Source organism: Bos javanicus, chromosome 15 (assembly GCF_032452875.1).
Source record: "Bos javanicus breed banteng chromosome 15, ARS-OSU_banteng_1.0, whole genome shotgun sequence".
Taxonomy (NCBI): domain Eukaryota; kingdom Metazoa; phylum Chordata; class Mammalia; order Artiodactyla; family Bovidae; genus Bos; species Bos javanicus.
In genome coordinates this window covers 13,902,225-13,922,677 of record NC_083882.1, presented here as the reverse complement: position 1 = coordinate 13,922,677, position 20,453 = coordinate 13,902,225, and the positions used below count along the sequence as shown (strand labels likewise).

Genomic DNA, 20,453 nt, shown 5'->3' with positions numbered 1-20,453 from the left:
CCTCTTTATTTATTTGTTCATTTATTGTGATGCATAAGAGGGAAAAAATGAGGCACTCAGAATAATTTGTTACCAAAAAAAAAAAAAAAAAATACAAAAGCAACAACAAGGGGAGACATTAGACACTCTGCTCTTCAAGACAGAATATGTTTACTTTCCCCCAGGCGCCATACTCACTGGCAAAGTCTTCTGTGACCTAGAAGACCGAAGGCAATTACATTGCCGATATATATCTGCTATGCTGCTTGACTCTCCCAGGGGCAGCATAAGAGTGCAAGGGGAGTGACGTCTTTATGAGGTTAACCCTTTTCTGTTTCAAGAGGAGACAACCGAAGGCAGATGTGTTCTGTGAAGCGTAACAAGAATCGCTGGAAATTTGGTACTTAGGAGGAACGACAGCACCAAGCCGTCATCCGGAAGGGAAAAAATAAATTGTGCAGAGGAGCGGTGAGCTGGTGGAGCCTATGAGAACACTGATGTCCATGAAGTGAAAGTGAGATGGTAAAATAGCAGGGTGGGGAGCTGAATTATAATACAGGGTGAAGAGACTAAGGAGGAAGCAAGGAAACTAATGTCTGTTAAGCTCTACCACGTGCCAGACAACATGGTGGGTTCTTTTATGTATTATTATCATTATACAATCCTCACAACCTTTGGAGATAATTTCTATTATCCCAAAAAGCAGAAAGTGAGTCTTCAAAGATGTTAAGTAACCAGTCCTGGGGTAATACACCTAAGAGACCAGACTGTCTTCCATGCTAAGGTTTTCTGGTTCTGATTCAGTCAACTGCTACTAAGTTGCAAACCACCCTCAAAACTTAGTGGCTTGAAGCAATTACGCAATATTTCCCATGATCCTCTAAGCTGTCTGGGCAGGTCCTCTGCTGACCCCACGGGGGCCCATTCGCTCACCTGGCTGCACTGAGCTGGAGAATTGGCTTATCTAAGATGGCCTCACTCCTGTGTTGGCAGTGGGTGCTGGTGGGAGGCTGGGGCACCTCGGTTCTCAGCATGTGGATGCTCATCCTCCAGCTGGCACGCCCAGCTTCATGATACAGTGGTCTCAGTGTCCCAAGCAGGTTGTTTTATTTTTCTGTTGGTTTGTTTGCCATTTTACTAAAGTATGATTGACAATAAAGAGCTGTATCTATTTAACATATACAACTCAATGAGCTGGGGATAAGTAAACACCCAGAAAACAATCATCACCATCAAGGTCAAAACATATCCATCACTTGCCAAAGTTTTCTCCTGTCCTCTATTTTTATTTACTTATTTGTTTATCCATGGTAAGAACACTTAAGACTAACCCTTAACAAATTTTAAATCCAGAAGGACTTCTTAAAGCCCATCCTCAGAAGTAGCGCAATGCCATTTTCTGTCACATACTTTTGGTTAAAACAAGTCACAAGGCTATTCAAGTTTCAAGGGAAGAAAGAACATCCACTTCCCAATGGAAGGAGAGTTAAAGTCACATTACAAAGGGCATATGGCACGGAAGGAATCATGGGATCACTTAAAAAACAACTCACCATAATCTCTGAACTCTGTGTTCCTTCTACTACCAAAGTGAAGTGAAAGTCCTTCAGTAGCGTCTGACTCTTTGTGACCCCATGGACTACAGAGCCTATGGAATTCTCCAGGCCAGAATACTTCAGTGGGTAGCCCTTCCCTTTCCAGGGGATCTTCCCAACCCAGGAATCAAACCCAGGTCTCCTGCACTGCAGGCAGATTCTTTACCAGCTGAGCCACAAGGGAAACCTAAGAACACTGGAGTGGGTATCTGATCCCTTCTCCAGCAGATCTTCCGGACCCAGGAATTGAACTGGAGTCTCCTGCACTGCAAACCTTGAATATAAATCCCACACTACCCCTCAGTGTTCTTTTTATAGATTTATTAATGGGACTACTTTTTATAAGCGGGAATAGATGTCAGAAATTTCTAGCTCTATCTCGACTGCTACTGGAACCTGGAGTGTTTGCTTTTAAATGGGTCTTAATTTTTTCACTTGTGAGAAAAGGGTTTGATCCGTTATCTCTTAAAGGGCTTATAGACTGTATACATTGATAGAATAGTGTCTATTTTTACATCAATAGCCCTCTTGGGGGAGGGGCAAGATGGAGATGAGAGAAGGTTGGAAATGAGATGGCTTCTATTTTGCCACGTACTGCCTGTCTCATTGCTGTAGGTTAGGAATTGGGGGAGGGGGCTGGTAGTGAGCAAAGAAATGTCCTTCCCATGGGTGGCTGAAATCTTCCATGATCTGTGTGCTGTTCGGATCATCTCCATTTATTATATTCTAAGGCGGCGTGGGTCCTCCAGCATTATACCAAGAATAAGAGTACAGGTCCTTGCTCTAAGCGCGTCTAGACCAGGTTAGACAAAACATTTCCCATACAACACACACTCACAGCAGCGAAGCCGACAGTGGAGGCAAGAAGGCTCTTGAGCTGGTCTCTTCCTGAGGGAGCCGGGAGCGTTCTCTGAAAGATATTGTTGCCTAGTCTTTGCAAGATCAGGTTCCCAAGGAGAACACTGATGTTTAATTTAGCACAAAGACAGCTCAGAATCTCTCTCTGGGGGACTGAGCCTGCAAAAAGACCCACATGCAAAAAATCTAAGCGAGAAAAAGAAGCTCTTGTCGGTGCAATGGCTACAGGACTTGGGCGCAACTCTCCTAAACGCGCGCTTGTGCCTGGTGTTTCCGTCAGGAGGACCGCTGCTCTTTCTCGTTTACCCTTGTGTCTGTACTTTGCTCTTTTTCAACACCTCTGTGAAACAACCAAAGAGGATAATACCACCAGCACACAGGTTTTGCTGTCTGAAATTACACGGTGCAGTGTGGCAATCACATGTGCAAGCCTTAGCCGGTTTAGCAAGTATGGGCCTACTGAGGTGAACAACAATGAAAAATTAGCTTCTCAGCTGCTCGGCCAGAGGATGTTTTTATTTTTACATAATTTAGACTCCAGAGACCTCCAGAAATGAGCAGTGTACACTGAAGTACGGCAATCGTCATTCCAAAGACACAGCACAGTACACACTGTATTCAATTAAGCCACTTCTTTGCACCCTGGTTACCATGACTCTAAGAGATTATACTATGTATCCAACAAAGCCCTGGTAAGTTATTAGCAGCTGAAGCAAACTTTGGCCTTAAGTAAATTTTCTGGGGAAAAAAAAAGAAAAGACATGTAATTAACTTTCTGTTCAAATTCTTCAGAGCTACCTGAAAAGAAGCCTGTTGTGCAGTGAGGAATTCAAGATGCTGGGCTTCATGTGGGTGAGAGTTATTAGAGTGCTGGAAAACTCAACCACATTTCTGACAAAAGAGAACTTTTAAAACGACAATGTTAATGATTCCACACTAACATAGGAACCGGCTATGACTCAGGAAGCAAGAACACTGTTAAAAACAAATATCAAGCACAACGAACCCAACACGAGTTTGATTGTACCTTGCCACAGAATATTATCCTTCAAGAGGAGGAGGAGGGTCTGAGTTTAAATGATGGGGAATAAAGAGACTAAAAGAAAAGTTTTAACTACAGTCTGTGCTGAGTTAGAACCAGCAAATCTGTCCTTGTTCAAACATCATCCACTGAGAACAAGACTATTCTCATTCTAATCCTGTCACTTCACAGAAACACTGTGCTTTTGATTAAGAATCATCCTCACAGAAACTTGCTTTGAAACCTTGGCAACATTCTCCTCGCATTTCTTATGGAAAGTCACACTTGAGGAGGTACTGAGCAAAGAAGAGATTCCAGGCGAAGAACCACATCAAGGCTTGACGTTTTCAGCATGCTCCAGGTCGGGGTTGGGAAGAGGGCAGATTCGGGCTGCGTGTTTGTGTGCGGCTGCTGTGAGAGGACCGATTCCCTAGCAACTCGAGAGAGGGACCTGGCTCTCAAAAGCGCACATTTAAATCTCCACAGCAGGGAACTGCTACCTCTTTGTGACTCTCTGACCAGATTCCCTTAAGAATTATTCATCAGTCTGAATGAATAATTCAGTTAAATTGGTAAATTTGGACTCTTCCATTCTAATCATTCCAAATTCTCAACAGATAGTCCCAATTTCTCATTGACTCACACAACCCACCCACCATACTCCCTGGGCAACTGAATGGAAACCGAGCCTTTATTCTTGAAGAGGCAAGGAGTCAATCTCTGACTCTAGTCAAGTTCTAGATGAGGCATCCTGGAGTCCCAGGAGTGGAAGAGATATTAATTGATCTTGTTCTGAAGAAGGGTACTAGTCAACCCATTTCAGAGAAATGTAAACCCGTCCCAGACAGCATCTCCATAGTAAACTCCTTAAGGAAACTGGATAATGTGGTATACTTCACTATCCATTTAAAATAAATAAAAAGAGAAAAGCCGTATCCTTCCACAAAATATCCCTGACATCCTCTTGGAGGTAGAATCCTGAGCGGGAAAACCCTGACTCTGACTTGCATATATCACTTCTCACGTTAATAAGAACAACAGTTAAAAGTTACTGAGCCTCCTCTAGGTGCTAGGAAGTTACCTCCCTCACTCACCAACCCTATGTAGTTAGTTTTAGGACTATCATTCCATTTTACAGGTGAGAAAACTGAGACTGGAGAGTTTAATTAACCAAGAAGTGGTGAGCCACTGAGAGAGGAGCTGTGATTTGAAACTAGATCGTCTCTCCCCGACCCCAGATTCTTAAGTGCTATGCTTATCTTGCCTCTGTCAGCTGATGTTAAAACATCCCCACCCATTTCAGACTGTAAATTCTAAAAAGACAAAGGCTATATCAAATTGCTCATCGTGGATATATTCATTGTCTTTGTATAGAATAAATTATTTATTGAATTAATGGATAAGTTCCCCAAACTCTAAAGAGCACCCATGTTCACAGTCATGATTAGAAATTTCAGGACTTTTGCTAAAACCATTAAGACCCACGGGGACCACAGTGCATGTCAAATACTGTTATAGCCATTCCTTTGACCCTACTCTCTAGCTTTATTCAAGCCTCACTGAGAATGTGTAAACCTCTCTCTACATCCTCTCTCCAAGGAAACAGAACAGCTTTCATTCTTTTCACCCAACCCTTGGATATGCGTAGGAAAGCGCCAGAGCTGAGTGGTGGAGAGAGAGCCCACCGGAGCTGTGCTTGGTATCTCAGCATCCTGCCTCCAGTCAAGGCCGGAAGGAGTTGCTAGTTCTTCCCCTTGGCCATCCACTCCACCGGGAGCCATCCCTGTGCTCTGTGAACATGGACCAAACAGGGGAAACTGCTACCGACCGACCTCAGGGCAAGTAAGATGTCTGTAACACACCGGCAATTAAAAAGCAAGGAAGAAAGCCAGCGCATCTCAAAGACCATCTGGACTCACAGCTTCTTATAAATTTCTGCGCACGATTTTTTGTTTGTTTGTTTTAATGAAAAGACCTTTTCCAAGTTAGTAAACTCATTTGTTGGAAAGGTCAGTTTACACATCCAGAGAACCCACGGGGGCAATCCTGATTTGAGCTGGAAGGCCTAGCCAGCCTATCAAGAGAGGTGTAGCTGGTTCTGCTGCTTGTAGCTTCTCTTCTGCGTCTAGCAACTGTGCTTTTAAAACCATCTCCTTTCGATGCCAAAGGCCATGTCACACTGTATATAACTCACAGTGAATGGGAGAAGTGTGTAAATAGCAAGGCATTAAGCAGCTCAAGGGACTTGAAGATAGGTAATAGAGAACACTTAGGCAGTGCGCGATGAGAAGAGGCTGCTGGAGGGGAAATGTAATACTTGTCTTCAAGTATATGAAGGATTGTTATTGCTTCAGAGACACTGACTCCTCTGAGCCTTCCTTGCCAGACCATTTCCCAGGGCCTCCGATACACTCTTCCCGGTGGCTCAGATGGTAAAGAATCTGCCTGCAATGCAGGGGACTCGGGTTTGATCCCTGAGTCGGGAAGATCCCCTGGAGAAGGAAATGGTTACCCACTCCAGTATCCTTGCCTGGAGAATCCCATGGACAGAGGCGCCTGGTGAGCTACAGTCCACGGGGTCACAAAGAGTCGGAGGCAACGGAGTGACTTTCACTTCACTGATACACTCTTGCTGGAGCTCGAGACCCTCCGGGGTGGGGGGATCGACTTTGCATGGGCCCCTCACTGCTCACCTCCAACCACAGGGTCAGCCAGGCTCCACTCTCTGTCCCCAGACAACCAAGGTTTACCCAGATCTGCACTCACTGGCCCCGGCGCTCACTTCCACCTTCTCTCTTGCTCTTCCCAGGCCTGCTGGGAACCTACATTCTCCTTACAGCACTGCCTGACCTGGGTTTGACTCTCTCTGCTGCTGGACGACTAACAGCACTCTTGTTTTGAGCACCCACTATGTGTCAGGCACTACATTAACTGTTTTGCTAAAGAATATTAGCTTTATTTTACAGATGAAGATTTCCCAGGTGGTGCAGTGGTAAACAATCCACCTGCCAGTGCAGAAGTAGGCTAGAGATGTGGGTTCGATCCCTGGGTCAGGAAGATCTCCTGGAGAAGGTAATGGCACTCCCGTATTCTTTCTTGGAGGATCCCATGGACAGAGGAGCCTGGCGGGCTGCAGTCCATGGGGCTCCAAAGAGTCGGACATGACTTAGTGACTAACTACAACAAAAATCCAAAACAGCAATATCACATAGGGCCACTTTTAAGGAAAGAAACATCCTTGTCCATCCTTGAACAGAGCACCTCCAAAGACAATAGTGCTGTGTTAAGATCATGTCTGCTTACATTGATGCCCACAGTTCCAACCAAATGAGATTTTATACTTGAGACAGATTATAACAACTATCCAATTTGGGTTGCTACTGAGCAACAGATGAAGATACTCACACCCCAAAAGAAGAAAATTATTTCCCCAAGCTCACACAGGTAGAAGATGTGAAGTAGGGATCATACAAGATTCAACTAGAAAATCTGTGCATGAAATTCTTCTACTTATCAAATCTCTAAGCCTCAGTTTCCTTATTTGTAAACTAGTCTAATGTTGCCTACTCACCTCTCTCTTTTTTTGAGCATTATATAAACACATAATAACAGTGTCTGGATATTCTAGGGCCCAATACATATTTATTCTCTTCTCTCTGAATTTCTTTATCAGTTTTGGTCCATTCTACCCAGTTAAGCATTTCACTGTTACTGTGTAAACATGGTGTTGATTTGCCAACTAGCCTGTAAGTAAGAAGGGACTAGGTATTTAGCTGTATTTTCCCATTCTTCCACAGAACCTGTTAAAGTGTGAGGGAAATCATCATGAAAATGCAGAAGAAAGAATTTAGAATTGTTTTCATTAAACATGATCCTACCTATGAATGTATAAAAGAGACAGGATTAAAGCACAAGGAAGTCGTGGAGTCCACTTGGAATGGTTTAGCTGCCACGCATAGCAGAACTGGATTTTTTTTTTTTCCAAATTTCCCTAATAAGCTTTTGGAGATTAAATAGCAGGGCTAAACACAAACACACACAACAACAACAATGAAAACAAAAACAGCTACTCAAGCTACTTCATTTGAAAACCCATGTTTGTCTTGTAACTTAACAAAAGGTTTACCGGCATAGGGGAGTCATACAGCGTCAAACTTTAAGGTTAGAAAAACTTGATAAACATTACCTAGCAATGATATTATTTCAAAGAAAACAGAGGCCTTCTATAAACAAACATTGACCTAAACAAGCAAGATGTCTTGGTGACATAATTGCATTACTCTGCTGGCAAAACAAGCTTTCCATCCATTTTTGATAAAGGATTGTACCAACTTCTCTCTCCACTTGAACTCTTTTGCCTTTGTGAGATCTTATATTTACTGGAAAGAAGTCATAGGAAGGTCCTGGATAAATAAGAACTCTCTCTTTATTACTTTGTTCTGGAAAACAGAACAAAAATAGGTCAGTTCTTAAGGAAATGATGGCTGCATATATAAATAATGTAAACACTCCTATCACTGTCCCAGGGAGGATATTCATCACATGGACAGCTACAGACTCGCAGATCTGGCCAATGAAGTGTTTCTATTCTCAGCCCCCATCCCACGCACAGCCCTCCAATTCTGAATTGTCAATTGGAAACTTGATTATTATCAGTTAAAAATAACTGGGGAACTCTGGCAATGATTTAACTTGTTTGACTTTCTTAAGCTAACAATTAACATTTTAGACTATTGTTGACAAAATATTTAACTTTCCTGTACCATTTGTGCAAACAACTTTTCTAATATTCCTGACACACTCTGACAGACACACCTTTCCGAAGCTGCTTAGGTCTGTGCAAGGGCTGTAAAAGACCCTAAACACTTTCACACTGTTGCACATTTTAACTAGGATTTCCTGGGACCTCTGAGAACGCTTAAGTACACTGATAACTCAGTTTTATCTTGACAGCACTGAATTTGAAATATAATCCCTCTATTTACAATAAAAGCTATTTCACTATTTAAAACAGACACTGAAAGCTTAAGTACACTTTTAATCCCTGGAAAAACTGGTATTATGATTCCTTGTTTAGCATTTATTATTAGTAATACTAGTAATAATGCCTTGCATTTCTGCAGTGCTTAATTTTTTCCAAAGACTATCCAGAAACACACACATTCATTTCTTTTCTCAACAAGCCAGGGCAGCATTATTGTTCTGTCTTGCAGATGACTGCTAAGTAACTTGTCCTGGGTCACCCAGCTGGTTAGTGATCAAGCAGGCCCAGAACCGAGGATACAGATTCCTTGTCCGATCTGTTTTCTTTCCTCCACACTATGTTAGGGAGAAGATAATCTCTGAAGCCAAAGATGACTTGGAACCACTTATCTATCTATCCTAGCAACACAGTCTAAGCAACAACAACAACAAAAAGGAGCCTGTCTCAGGCAAAAGGGAAAGATTAATAATGCACCACGGAAGCTCTAAACCTTTCTGTCCCATGGACCAGCAATTATTCAGTTTCACAGTTCATTCAAAGACTCAAACATACTTCACCGGGAAATGATTTAGTGCCGAAAGCCTGCTCCAAGTGGTTAGAAAGGCAGACCTGCTTAAACCCTTACAATCCAGGCCCTCCGAAAGGCCCTGTTCCTGCCGTCTCTGCAGTAAAGGGGCTTCCTCTGAACTTGAACTTGAGCTAAATGAAGAAATTGGCTGAGTAAGGGCTACAGAATTAGGCTATGTGGACAGAATTAGAACCGGCTTGGAGGTTATTCTGACATTGTTCTGGAAACTTAGGCTATTGAAAATCTCAGACATTGTACATGTCTTGCGGTATCACGCCCCTCAAAGTCAACAATCACCCAAAGAATGGAGGTTCTCTTTCCACTCTCACTGAAAAATTACTGACTTTATACACGGCATTGTACTAGCAGGTATGCAGGATACAGACCTCTCGTCTGAGGGCACTGTGCATATTCGATTTTAGATGATCAATATTTTCTCCCTTTCTTCAAAGGACATTTATGGCCACTTAGGGCATACGAATAAACTATTAAAGGGATACCTTCCACACACTGAGACAGAAATCAATCTGGTTATGGACAGAGCAGTAAGAAGGGACACCCATTCTGTGCAAAGGCCCCTTTAAATGGATGGTGTTTCTGAAAAGAAGAGCCTGAGTGAAGTGAGACCAGCAGATTTAACTGGCTTAGTGAATCACTCCCAAACGCCCAGGCCTCCCCTTTGGACACAATGTTATCAGGTTAATACAGTACTTGCATCACCATCTCTGAGTACTATGCTGAGTAACAAAGAGCCAAATTTAGAAGCTAAAATGGAGAAGGGAATTTCCAATAACCAAAAGGGGGGTGGTGGATCACCCCTTGTCATGGCACAGGTCTGCAGTGAAAAGCCACCATCAGAAATACACTGGTCTTTTCACTCCTTACATGCACAGCACATCTCATCAATCCTCGCGGCGCTTGCAGAGGGAGCCCCTCTAAGGAGGTGTTTCAGGAGATGACTGATAGTGAGGAGAGAGAGAGAAAGTAGATTCCCCTTTAGAAAAGGAGAGACAGAGCAGCTACCTCTGGCTTCTTAGGGCACTAAGCCTCCAGCCGGGAGAGGCCAGACACCTCCCAGCACGGACACTGTTGACATAAACTTACAATCACCACTGAAGTTGGTTTCATTTCGCATCCCCAAAACCCCAAGAAAAAGAGGCAGCCTCAGCTTCCTTCCAAGTAGGGGGAGAGCAAAAAAAAAAAAAAAAAAAGAAAGAACAAGGCCATAAGCAGACACCTTCCTTGCAGCCGCTGGGATGTGAAGGCCACATCCAGTCTTGGCACTCAGGACAGAGATCTGTCTTCTCTGGGGCTGGGCGCCTAGTTCCCTGTATCACCCCCAGAAACACTTACCAGGAGACTGTGAAGCATACAAGGCTGTATTATTGGGAGACTTGCAGACAGATTATAAATTTACTGAGGACAATCAAGGCATTTAGATGCTTTTGGCCGCAAATGCCAGTGACACACACACATACAAACCTCATTCTTCTTTCCATTCGAGTGATTCTTTACCCACTACTCCCCACCCCCAGCATCTTTCACGAAACAAACTCCCATTGCTGTCCTAGGGAATTCCAGAGAGAGGTGAGGATATAGCAGGTGGAAAGGAATGGAAATTAGGCCTGAAAGCATGAAATAACCCCACAGGCTAACTGTATCCAAGGATAAAACAACAAACATTGAGCAGTTTAACTGTTAGCTGTTATCTCTCGTCTGGAATTGGCACCAGGAAGTTGCAGTTCTAGGCATCCCAGGCAAAATGTGTGTGTGTGGTGGAACAGAACAGAACCAATTCAGCCCCCAGACTTTCTAGAAACTTCACCACCAGAGACCCAGGCCAGGGATACGGAGGAGCCACAGAGAAGCTTCCAGGGGCCTGGCTAGAGGATGCTCTCTCCCCAGAGCTCCTTCTCAAGCTCCCTCCAAGAAAGAGTTCGACCCAGTGCCTTCCTCTCCTTTGGGCTTTTTGAGGACATTTCAGCTTGGATGGCCATTTCCTGTTGCTGACTTTCATTAGGGCTGGCTTGGGCACATGGGAGCTGTTCCACGAGTGGACACGGGACTTCTGAAGCCCCAAGGAACTCAGAAACGGAGGAAGCTTGCAGGGCCACAGGGCTGCGGGGCTCCACCTTCTACCCAGAGGCCGTGGCCCCAGCAGCTTTGGGGGGAAAGCCCGCACAGGCCAGGCGATCACCTGACCAGGACTGGCATCAGAAACCAATGAGTCAAGGACTACTCCCTTTGGGGTGGGGTGTGTCTGCGCCTCTGAGGAAGAACTTCCAGCCAGAAGCCTAATCACAACTCTCAGGTCGGGTACTCTGTCGCCAGGAGTGGCAGAGGACAAGGCACTTTCTAGGACGAAAAACTGGAAACAGCCCCTTGGTGCCTGCACACTTTACTGAAGGCTGCAAGTCAGCACTCTCTGATTGCAGTGCCTGCGGAAAGAAGCTAGGTGGGGACAGTGGGGGAGTCTGTAGGAAACCAGGGAGCAGGCCTCTCAAAAACATTCCCTCACCCGTCTTGGGGAGAATTCCCCAAGTTTTTGAGTGAGGGGGTGCTCAGGGAACTTGCTCTGTTAGGGATGACCACTTGTGTTCTCTTGACCCAAGGAGAAGGGGCCACTTCAAAGAAGGAAAGGGAAATGGGACAAGAAGGAAAAGGCTTGGCTAAAGGTCAGCTGGACTGGCTGCTAAACAAACGCTTTCAGGCTAAGCATGGCTTGCTGGGCCTAATCAGCGCTGGCCTGCCAAAGCGAGAGGTTCCTTGAGGCAAGGCCTTCTTCAGTGGCTCAGATCTTGCAGCTTGGAGCCAACCTTTCTGCAGTCTGCCGACCCCAGAGAAAACTCTGGGAAACTCAAGTTTCTTACCCTTTAAGAAATACTCTACAGGTGGAGGAAAACCAATGCACAAGCAACCGCAGAACTTGAGGAGGAAGGGTTTAACAACACAGCACCAACCGGACGCCCAACGGCCTTTGGGGTGGTCAGGTGGCACCGCAGCCCTCCGCACTGTCTTCCACTCGGCATCAGGCCGAGACCAGCGTCCGCCCTGACCGAAGGCCACAAGACCACCGACAGAATGAGAAGAAAACCAGGTGTCTTACCGCAATGAGGGCCGAGTTCCTCTGGTCCCCTGGGGTGGAAGCCGGTGGCTGTTGCTGCTGCTCGCCATCGATCCCACCACTGCCACCACTGCTGCTACTGCTCCGCAGGTGTTGCTGGTGGTGATGATGATAGTCCGGCGGGGGCGCTGGGGCCGCGGGCGCTGCCGTCTGGGAAGCCGTCGGAGGGGCGGCAGGCGCCGGCGGAGGGGCTGTCGCGGTGGCAGTGGAGGCAGTGGCCTTGGTGTGCTTGCCGGCCTTCCTGGCCCCCTGGCCGTGCTGGACGAGGCTCAGGAGCTGCAAGGTACTCTCTCTTTCCCGGTCCGAGCTCTCGGCCCTACCCCGTTCGTAGCGTCCTTCACAGCTCAGGTGGTGCTGGCGGCAGACGGCGATGCGAGCTCGAAGGCGCTCCACGATGGCACTGTGCACTCTCGGGGTGACCGAGCCCCCTCCAAGGAGCCCCGCCCCGGGGGCCCCCCCTAGCCCTCCCGTGGGGGCCTGCGGGGGCGCTGTGTCCCCCATCTTACTGGACACAATGATTGCTGCCTGTGGGATGGTGAGGTGGTGGGAGGCTATAGCCGGTTAGCACAGGCAAATCTGCTTTTGACAATGTGCGCTCAGAGCTCAGGACCACATGAATAGAGGTCTTCAGAGGCTGGGGGCGGTGTGGGGGGGTGCGTAGTGGAGAAGGTATGGGGGAGGGGAGTGAGTAAAAAGAGGGTGAGGAGGAAGAACAGAAACCAATGGCAGAGGATAAGTTGGAAACAAACCCTGATCAACTTGCTCTAATTGTATTTGACAGCTCTGGAGAAGTTGGAGAGAGTTAGTGGGGATTCCCCCCGCCCCCCCCCACCCACCAAGCTGACAAGAGCCACTAGGTACTTTGTAAACACACGATCTGGGGGTTAGAGCAAGAATTCAGGGATTGTCAAGCAAGAGACAGGAACAGACAGCAAAGGGAATTGTGAGAGGTATTAATAGAGAGCTGGACTCCCCCCCTCACCTAGTTGTTTCCGAAGATTCTTTTATGGGGATGTTTCTGCAGAGGAACCCATATCTACCATGCTCTCTGTAACCCACGGCCTTTACTTTTCCTCAATTTTTTTTTTTTTAAAGTGCTGTTTCAGAAGCTTTTTGAAGTCAATGTTCAAAACGTACAAAAATCAAACAGAGACTGTCTTTTGGCTTTTAATTTTTCCTCCCTTTCCCTTTGCTCCGGTGTTTTCTCCTTTTTGGGGGTGCTGTAGGATGTGGTCTTCTCCCCAAAGAGGGAGACAGCTTTTCAATTGTTAATGTCAGTAACTGGACTTCTGGACCATGCTTTTTTCTTCAGCTAATCCAATCACCGGTAAAATCCTCATTCCCTCTAAGGTTTCCCAGCCTTAAATGAAAGCAGTCTGAAGTCACTAGCCACTGAGAGAGAGATCCTTCAACATATTTTTTTTTTCCTTCTTCTTTCCCGCTTACGTTTCTAGTCCTCACCCCCGGCTCGATTCTAATACAGTATCAAGAGAGACAAACTCTTCCGAGAGTAATTTACAAACGATGGTCAAACTTACAAACTTCCAGCAAATTGCACCGAGTCATGTCCAGCCACTTTTCTGTCCACTTTTGTACATTCCATCCCCGGCCAGTGGATCTGAGGGTCTGGACTCGCAATAAGCAATGTGGTTCTATCTCTTGGATTGCTCCGCTTTTAGAGATGGAAAAGAAAGTAGCCGGTCTTTTCCTTTCTCTTTTTCCCGTCTGTTGTTCGCCGCTGGGCTGACACTGGCTCCGCCGCCCGGAGTCACGGCGATACACAGGCTTTCATTGTGCTCCGATAGGAGAGGGAGAGAAAGAGAGAGAGTGAGACAGAGGGAGAAAGAGAGAGCCAGCGAGCTGCAGGGGGGTGGGGGGGGGGGGGGGGGGGAGCGCTCGCCCGAGGCTCCCTGGTGGAAGGCGGGTGCCACTGCACGGGCGAGCAAGGCGGCCGGCGCGGGGAAAGGGGAACGCAGAGGGCCTCCCAGCGGCAAGAAGTGGAGGATCCCGAAGCCTGCGCATCTCGGCGTCGGCGCGCGCAGCTCGCACTCCGGCTCGGCTCGGGCAGGAGGGCGGGACGTTGGGGAAATTCCCCAACCTCTACCCGACTACTTCACCAGCCCGAAATGGTGCAGAAATTCCCGGCCAGGGGATGTATTTTCCCTGCCAGATCTCCGTTACGCTTCCCCCTCTCCACCCCCCGAGGATATCACTTTCATTTTTCAGTATGTTGTCAATGACACTCCTGAATACTCTAGCGAGAGTTGGGTGAACACGAAGGAAATGTTCCTGGGTGTCAGAAAGGGAGGCGTAGGGTGTGTGCGTATTGGGAGAAACGGAGGAGTGGGTGCAGAGAAGAAATTAACATCGTTAGCTCCTAAAGGGCAGGCGAGTCTGTCTACCTGCTAGCCTGTTTTGTCTGTCTCTGGTTAAGTCAATCTGGGATCACAAGCATATCAGTAAAAATAACTAAAATATTCTACCACGATGAAGTTACAAATACCAGTTCTCAGAAAGAAAAAAAAAAACAACAAAGATTTTTCTGAAAATACAAGATTCCCTATGACAAACCTAATGCAAGATCTGGGGCCTTCTCGGTAGTCTGTTTACATATACAACGAGGAAAATCATTATACAGAAGTCCAGTTTCAAGTTCACTAACACAAAACAAATAGATCTCTGACACACATTGTTGTCTCCTCATCTTCAGATAATCCTACCTTTAAGCTCTCAAAATGCATGTTGGATTCTGCCGATTACCAATTATGGAGGATAAACTAAAGTGAGCACAATATTGTTCTAGTCAGGACCATATAGTCTGTTATGCTCATTTGGAAGTCATTTGGATTTGAGGTGTCAAGCAATGGGGCTTTGTTAATTTAAACCACCTCTGGCATCTCAGTGACAAGGTCCTGCTTCAAACTGAGCTGTGGATAGAAATGAGTAAGATCAGTGCAAACACTTTAAGATTGGATTTATCTACAGTTTAGTTCTCGATAGGCTGGCCTACATTAGTTCATTTTATTTTCACGAATTCTAGAATGTTATTTTGGAATTTGGGACAAGTGCATTCTGATGGAATGTAACTTTTAACTTTTCATTGGAACATACTGCTGTCTGTCCCTTCCAAGGCTAAGTTCGTCATCACTCATGGAGAAAGGCAGAAATATCTTTTTTAGGTATGCAAATCTGAAAGGAGAACTCTCTCATGAAGTGTCATTAAAAAGTGAAGGAGTTCTGATCATTTCAGACTTGGTTTTTAAAAGGTGTATTCATTATACATTATCTTCTGTTACTATTAGCACTTTATATTCAGCAATCATACTTGATAAAAGAGAAAAACTTTAATAAATGTAAACACTGTTCACGCTACACTTCTGCAGTAGCATGGATTTTGACAAGTAACACAGTTTTTGGTCAAAGCTGCTATTTCTAAATGATATAAACTTTTATTTCTAAGCTAGACAAGAACACACCTTAAAAACTTGTCCAGCAACAATTTAATGAATTTTCCTACTATATTCTAGTGATGTAGGACACTCCTTTACAGTCTTTTGTACACATTTGCCCTTTACAGCCATTTAAATTCAAGCCGACATCATTATCATCCACCACCTTATTTCCATTCACGTCATTACTACTTATTTAGTCACTGTTTCAGGCACAGTACTTTGCATATCTCCCTCCAATCCACCAACAATCCTGAGGGACAGGAATTATTAACCCTTTATAAATGAGGAAACTGAGGCTTATTGAAAATAAACTATTTAAACTAACTAGGAAGTAACAGATCAGGACTTGAACTCAAGCCTGATTTCAAAGCTAACCTTTCTTAACCACTGGACTTGCTGCTTCAGTATCAAGGGTGAAAAGAGTTACAGGGAAACCAGACTATACCCAGAATAGCTCCAGGGCTGCAATTACACCTCAATCAACATGCTGGAGTCTAAGCAAGTCCTATAATACCTCCAAGAAATGAGTAGTGAATAGAACCACTCATTTGAGTATGAGAGCAGACAAGTGAGAAAATATGCTCAATTATATCCAGCTGCCAATAAAATAAACATTTCTTTTTTCCTTGTCTTCCCCTTTTATGGAACTGTTCCCTGTTATATCTCTAAAGCTTCTGTAAGGGCCCTATGAGTTTTTTTTAAAGCATTAGTTCCTTTTTATTTGTCTATCTGTCTTCCTCATCATCTTTACTGTTCACAGCTACCTAACATAAAGCATTTAATGCTATAGTGATAAATGTCAAGATCTCAAAACTTCATAGGTATGTGAGACTTGTAAGCTTACAAACTATTTTTTGTTATATAGAATCAGTGATATTACCAACGATGATGATAAAATAATACAGTATGTCATGATACCTACTAAAGTTAACTGTAATTTTTCAACATTGTTTTCTTCTAGACTACTTGCTTTTGGCCCCCTGATCCATGCTAATTTTCATTTCCTGACAGCCTGTCTCTTTGCAGTTCTTTTGGTGTGATCACGTACAAAAGTCTCTTGTACTCTCCAAACACCTACTGAAGAAGCTTGCTTGGTTGCAGTGACCTCAGACATCAGCAAAACTACTTATCAGCATTTCCTGAGCAACAGTCAGAATACTGTTCTAACAAGAAAAATGTTTCAAGTCAACAAGAAGCATGACCTAGGAACTGAGTCAGCTGCCATTAAAAGTCCTTAAAGTCATTAGTGCTTTCATTTTTATAAATTAAGTGAATGCTATTTATAAGAATAGATAAAATATTTTTAACTTTCAGTTGGTACGTTCACTCTTCAGTTGGTTCAAACTTGTCTGTAGTGTCACATACAAGAAATGATGCTCCCAAAGTCTTTACAGATACTTTAGAGATCATTCTTTTGTTTTCCTTGGACTTCTTTTTTGACAAATCATTCACGATCTTCACCCTTCCCAATTGGCCATCATTTTTCCTATACTCTGCCCTATATCTTTTTGGACACCATATCTTCAACTTTCAACTGCAACTTCATATAGCTAAGGATTATTTCCATATAACAGACAAATAAGAATAGAGATGCATGATTAAAATTTTCCGTTTCATACTTTTTAAAAAGGTATGCACTCTTCACATGAAAAGTCAGCATCAGCATTCTCACAACTTTGATATAAAGGCATTGTTATACAACTTTCAAATACACTTAAAGTTAGGCTTGTGTTTTCTATGTACAGTAGATAAAAGTTTTATTAGACTGCAGAGTGTTGTTTCATGGAAATTAAGATGAACATGTTTCACACAAGATATTTTGCATGAAGCTATACATAAAATATATGAATAGGTCACACGATACAGAGAAACAAGACTTGTGATCTTCACATTTACAGGAATTTACAAAATCTTCTCTGAAGGAAATGTGTTAAAATTCAAACTTCTCCTCTTTAAAGTAATCCGCCAAATTGAGATATTCTTGAAGTTGACCATATTTCTGTGTATACAATAAAAAAGCTAGTTATTTTCCTCAAATATCAGTGAAGATAAACTAGGCCTTTTCAATCTACAGACACAAATAGGAACAAGTCTATCTCATGGCAATCATGAACAAATATCTTTTTATTATAAACAGGGACTCAATTTCAAATAAGCATTTCTAATTCATAGAAAGCATTGGTAAGAGATCAAAATGAACATTATTATTAACTTCATAACTGTCTGGTAAATTATAAGTTTTCTATTATCATATTTATAGTAGAAGTGTAACAACTTCAATAACTTATTCAACAAAAATTTGTTAAACATGTAACATATATCATATACTTTGCTAATCCACACGCATGCTAAGTTGCTTCAGTCATGTCTGACTCTTTGCAGCCCTATGGACTGTAGTCCGCCAGGCTCCTCCATCCATGGGATTCTCCAGGGAAGAATACTGGAGTGGGTTGCCATGCCCTTTCCATTGCTTTCCCTGCCTCTAAGAACAGAGTTCACCAATGACAACCAATAACAAGGGGCAGAAAGAACATGGACACTGCTATGAGGGTTCGGAAGAAAGGTTATGGTTAGCTGAGGTGACCAGGAAGAGTGGCATTTGAGCTGTCCTAGGGGAAAAGACTTGATAGGCAACAGTCTGGTGGAGAGTTTTCTCTAGGAGACAGAAATCCACAAAACAGTGACAAGACAGAAAAGTACAGGGTTTGACTGCAGTCTGAGGTTTTCCAGGGGAACTGAGAGAGAAGACTGAACCAAAGAGGTGGTCAGAGAATAAAAAGTATGAAAGATTAGGTTACAGAGTTTAGCAATAATGTGACAGGCAATGGAAAGCTGACAAAGGTGTTCAGTTCAGTCGCTCAGTCGTGTCTGACTCTTTGTGACCCCATGAAAGTGTTAGGGCAGGAAACTGACACAATCTGAGATGTGTGTGTATATATATATATATATTTTTTTTTTTTAAGGGTAAAACATCCAGTCTAGAATGGTTTGGCAGCTAGTTATGAGTCTACTATAATAATTTAGGTAATGAAGGCCTAAATCTGAGTGACAGCAATGAAGATGGGAGAGTAAAGACCAGGGCCGGACAAGAGGAGAGAGGAGCTGGGACGGTTTGGAGATTTCAAGGTTGACAGAGTTCAAGTGCTTCCTTCTGCTGGGGAGATGAACTGACCTAACGGTTTCTTAGCTCTCCTTATGAGCTCTGCTTCTGCTTCCAATAAAACGAGAGATGGTGTTGATAGCTCTGACGTTTATGGTGATAGGGACTGAAACCTGATGTCCCTATTGACATACTTTTTTCACTTCTGGTCTTCTGTGTTCACTACCTCATACCAACAATCCTGTCTTCAACTTCCCTGGAAATCCCACCATCAAAGGTACTCTCAAAGAAAAATCGTTTGTCAGCATTTGCCAGTGGCATATGACATTCTGTTCTTCACTTCTAATTTAGAACGAGGCATGTTTTACTATTATAGTTATTATATATTTTATCATAATTTTCTTATCATTCTTTCTTTTCTTACACTTGAGTTGCTCCTATCCTTTTACTATCGTTAGGTTAAAATCAGATCTCCTAGTTAAACTGTTAGGAGGAAGAAGAAGAAGAATGAAGTCAGTCTAGTTGGCAGGTCTTTGGGAAGAAATCCTGAGAGATTCCAAGATAATGGAAGAAAAATGCTTGGAGGAAGAAGAGGCAGGTAAGGGAAAAAGCAAGGTGTGAAACACAAGCTGGGGGAGGAAAGACAGGAACAGAGTTTGTACAAGGTGAGAGAAGAGGCTCACACTGATAACTGATAGCTAAGAGCAGAAAGTGCCATGTACGTGCCACTTAAGGAGCACAGAGCCCAGGTTCTAAAGATTTAGGGTAGCTGTGGCCAAGAAGAAGGCATGCATCACAGGAACACAGGCAGTGCTATTACTCGAAGGCAAACACATTCTGATGGGGAGGCGGAGTGATGTGGAGAAATGTCAGGGCACCTGATAAATTCTGCACTTCAATCATAGCACAGAAAGTTGCCTATGGGTTTACACTGGCTAATAAACTTCTTTGGTTTCTAGGAAATCTTTTGAGAATATCTACTGACAAATATTTTTAAAGTAGGAGGGCTCTCAAAAAGAGAACGAAGTTGTTTGGTATTTTATGTGAAAAAATATGCATGTTGTCCTAAATATGCACCATCCTGAAATACTTTCAATGCCCAATGCTGTGTTATTTTTTTAAGCATAATGTGACGCTTGGCTTTCTTAAGAATCTTTTTCTTCTTGCAGGTCCCTTCTGTTTTCACAAACTTTGTTAAGCTTTCTCTAAGGTACATGATTTGGAAATGCTTTTACTTCTTTCTGTAAGAAGTTAAATGTTCTTTCCCATATATAAAATTATTATATAGTATGTACAATACAACAGTAATTTTGCTACACCTAGTACATAATTCTTTTAATTGGTATCCCAAAAGGTCTTTCAAGTCCACTAGAGGGTTGGTAACACTTCGATGCATCAATAAAAGCACTTAAGAATTTCATGTCACTGAGGAAAACGAAGTTGGGACTTACTGGATAAGTGATGGCTCTTACCCATGGCAAATGAGAAAGCACAGAGAAGGATAGGGAGGAAAGAACTGTGAGTGAGTGAGAGAAGTGGAAGCAAAGTAAAAGAAACAAAGCTGAAGAGAGTAAAATGAAACTAGACAACTGAAGGGTCAAGATGTGGGGAGCAGGCAAGGAGACCCCTGGCTGGTGGTTTGTGGTGGGTGGGTAACTCTCAAAAGGGAATCCGACCTTGATGTCCTCCTCTGGCTCAGGACACCCCTGTGGGACATGCCATGTCCTAAGAAGTTCTGTTTTGTCTGTTCTCGTGTTCTTTCCCTTGGCTTG

General features: G+C 43.8%; 2 protein-coding genes across 7 annotated transcripts in view; both read right to left on the bottom strand.

Annotated features, from left to right (window-relative positions):
* The window catches only part of MAML2 (mastermind like transcriptional coactivator 2), a 400,670-nt gene extending 386,718 nt beyond the window's left edge, over positions 1 to 13,952 (bottom strand). Inside the window, exon 1 of the mRNA XM_061440147.1 lies at positions 12,112 to 13,952. Coding sequence (XP_061296131.1) covers positions 12,112 to 12,630 — 519 coding nt within the window. The 5' untranslated portion in view covers positions 12,631 to 13,952. The remainder of the gene's footprint in view (positions 1 to 12,111) is intronic.
* A 3,222-nt stretch (positions 13,953 to 17,174) lies between these two features.
* The window catches only part of CCDC82 (coiled-coil domain containing 82), a 31,604-nt gene continuing 28,325 nt past the window's right edge, over positions 17,175 to 20,453 (bottom strand). For all 6 annotated transcript variants that reach the window (XM_061440154.1, XM_061440155.1, XM_061440151.1 and 3 more), the window contains one exon: positions 17,175 to 17,580. In XM_061440154.1, coding sequence (XP_061296138.1) covers positions 17,512 to 17,580 — 69 coding nt within the window. In that variant the 3' untranslated portion in view covers positions 17,175 to 17,511. The remainder of the gene's footprint in view (positions 17,581 to 20,453) is intronic.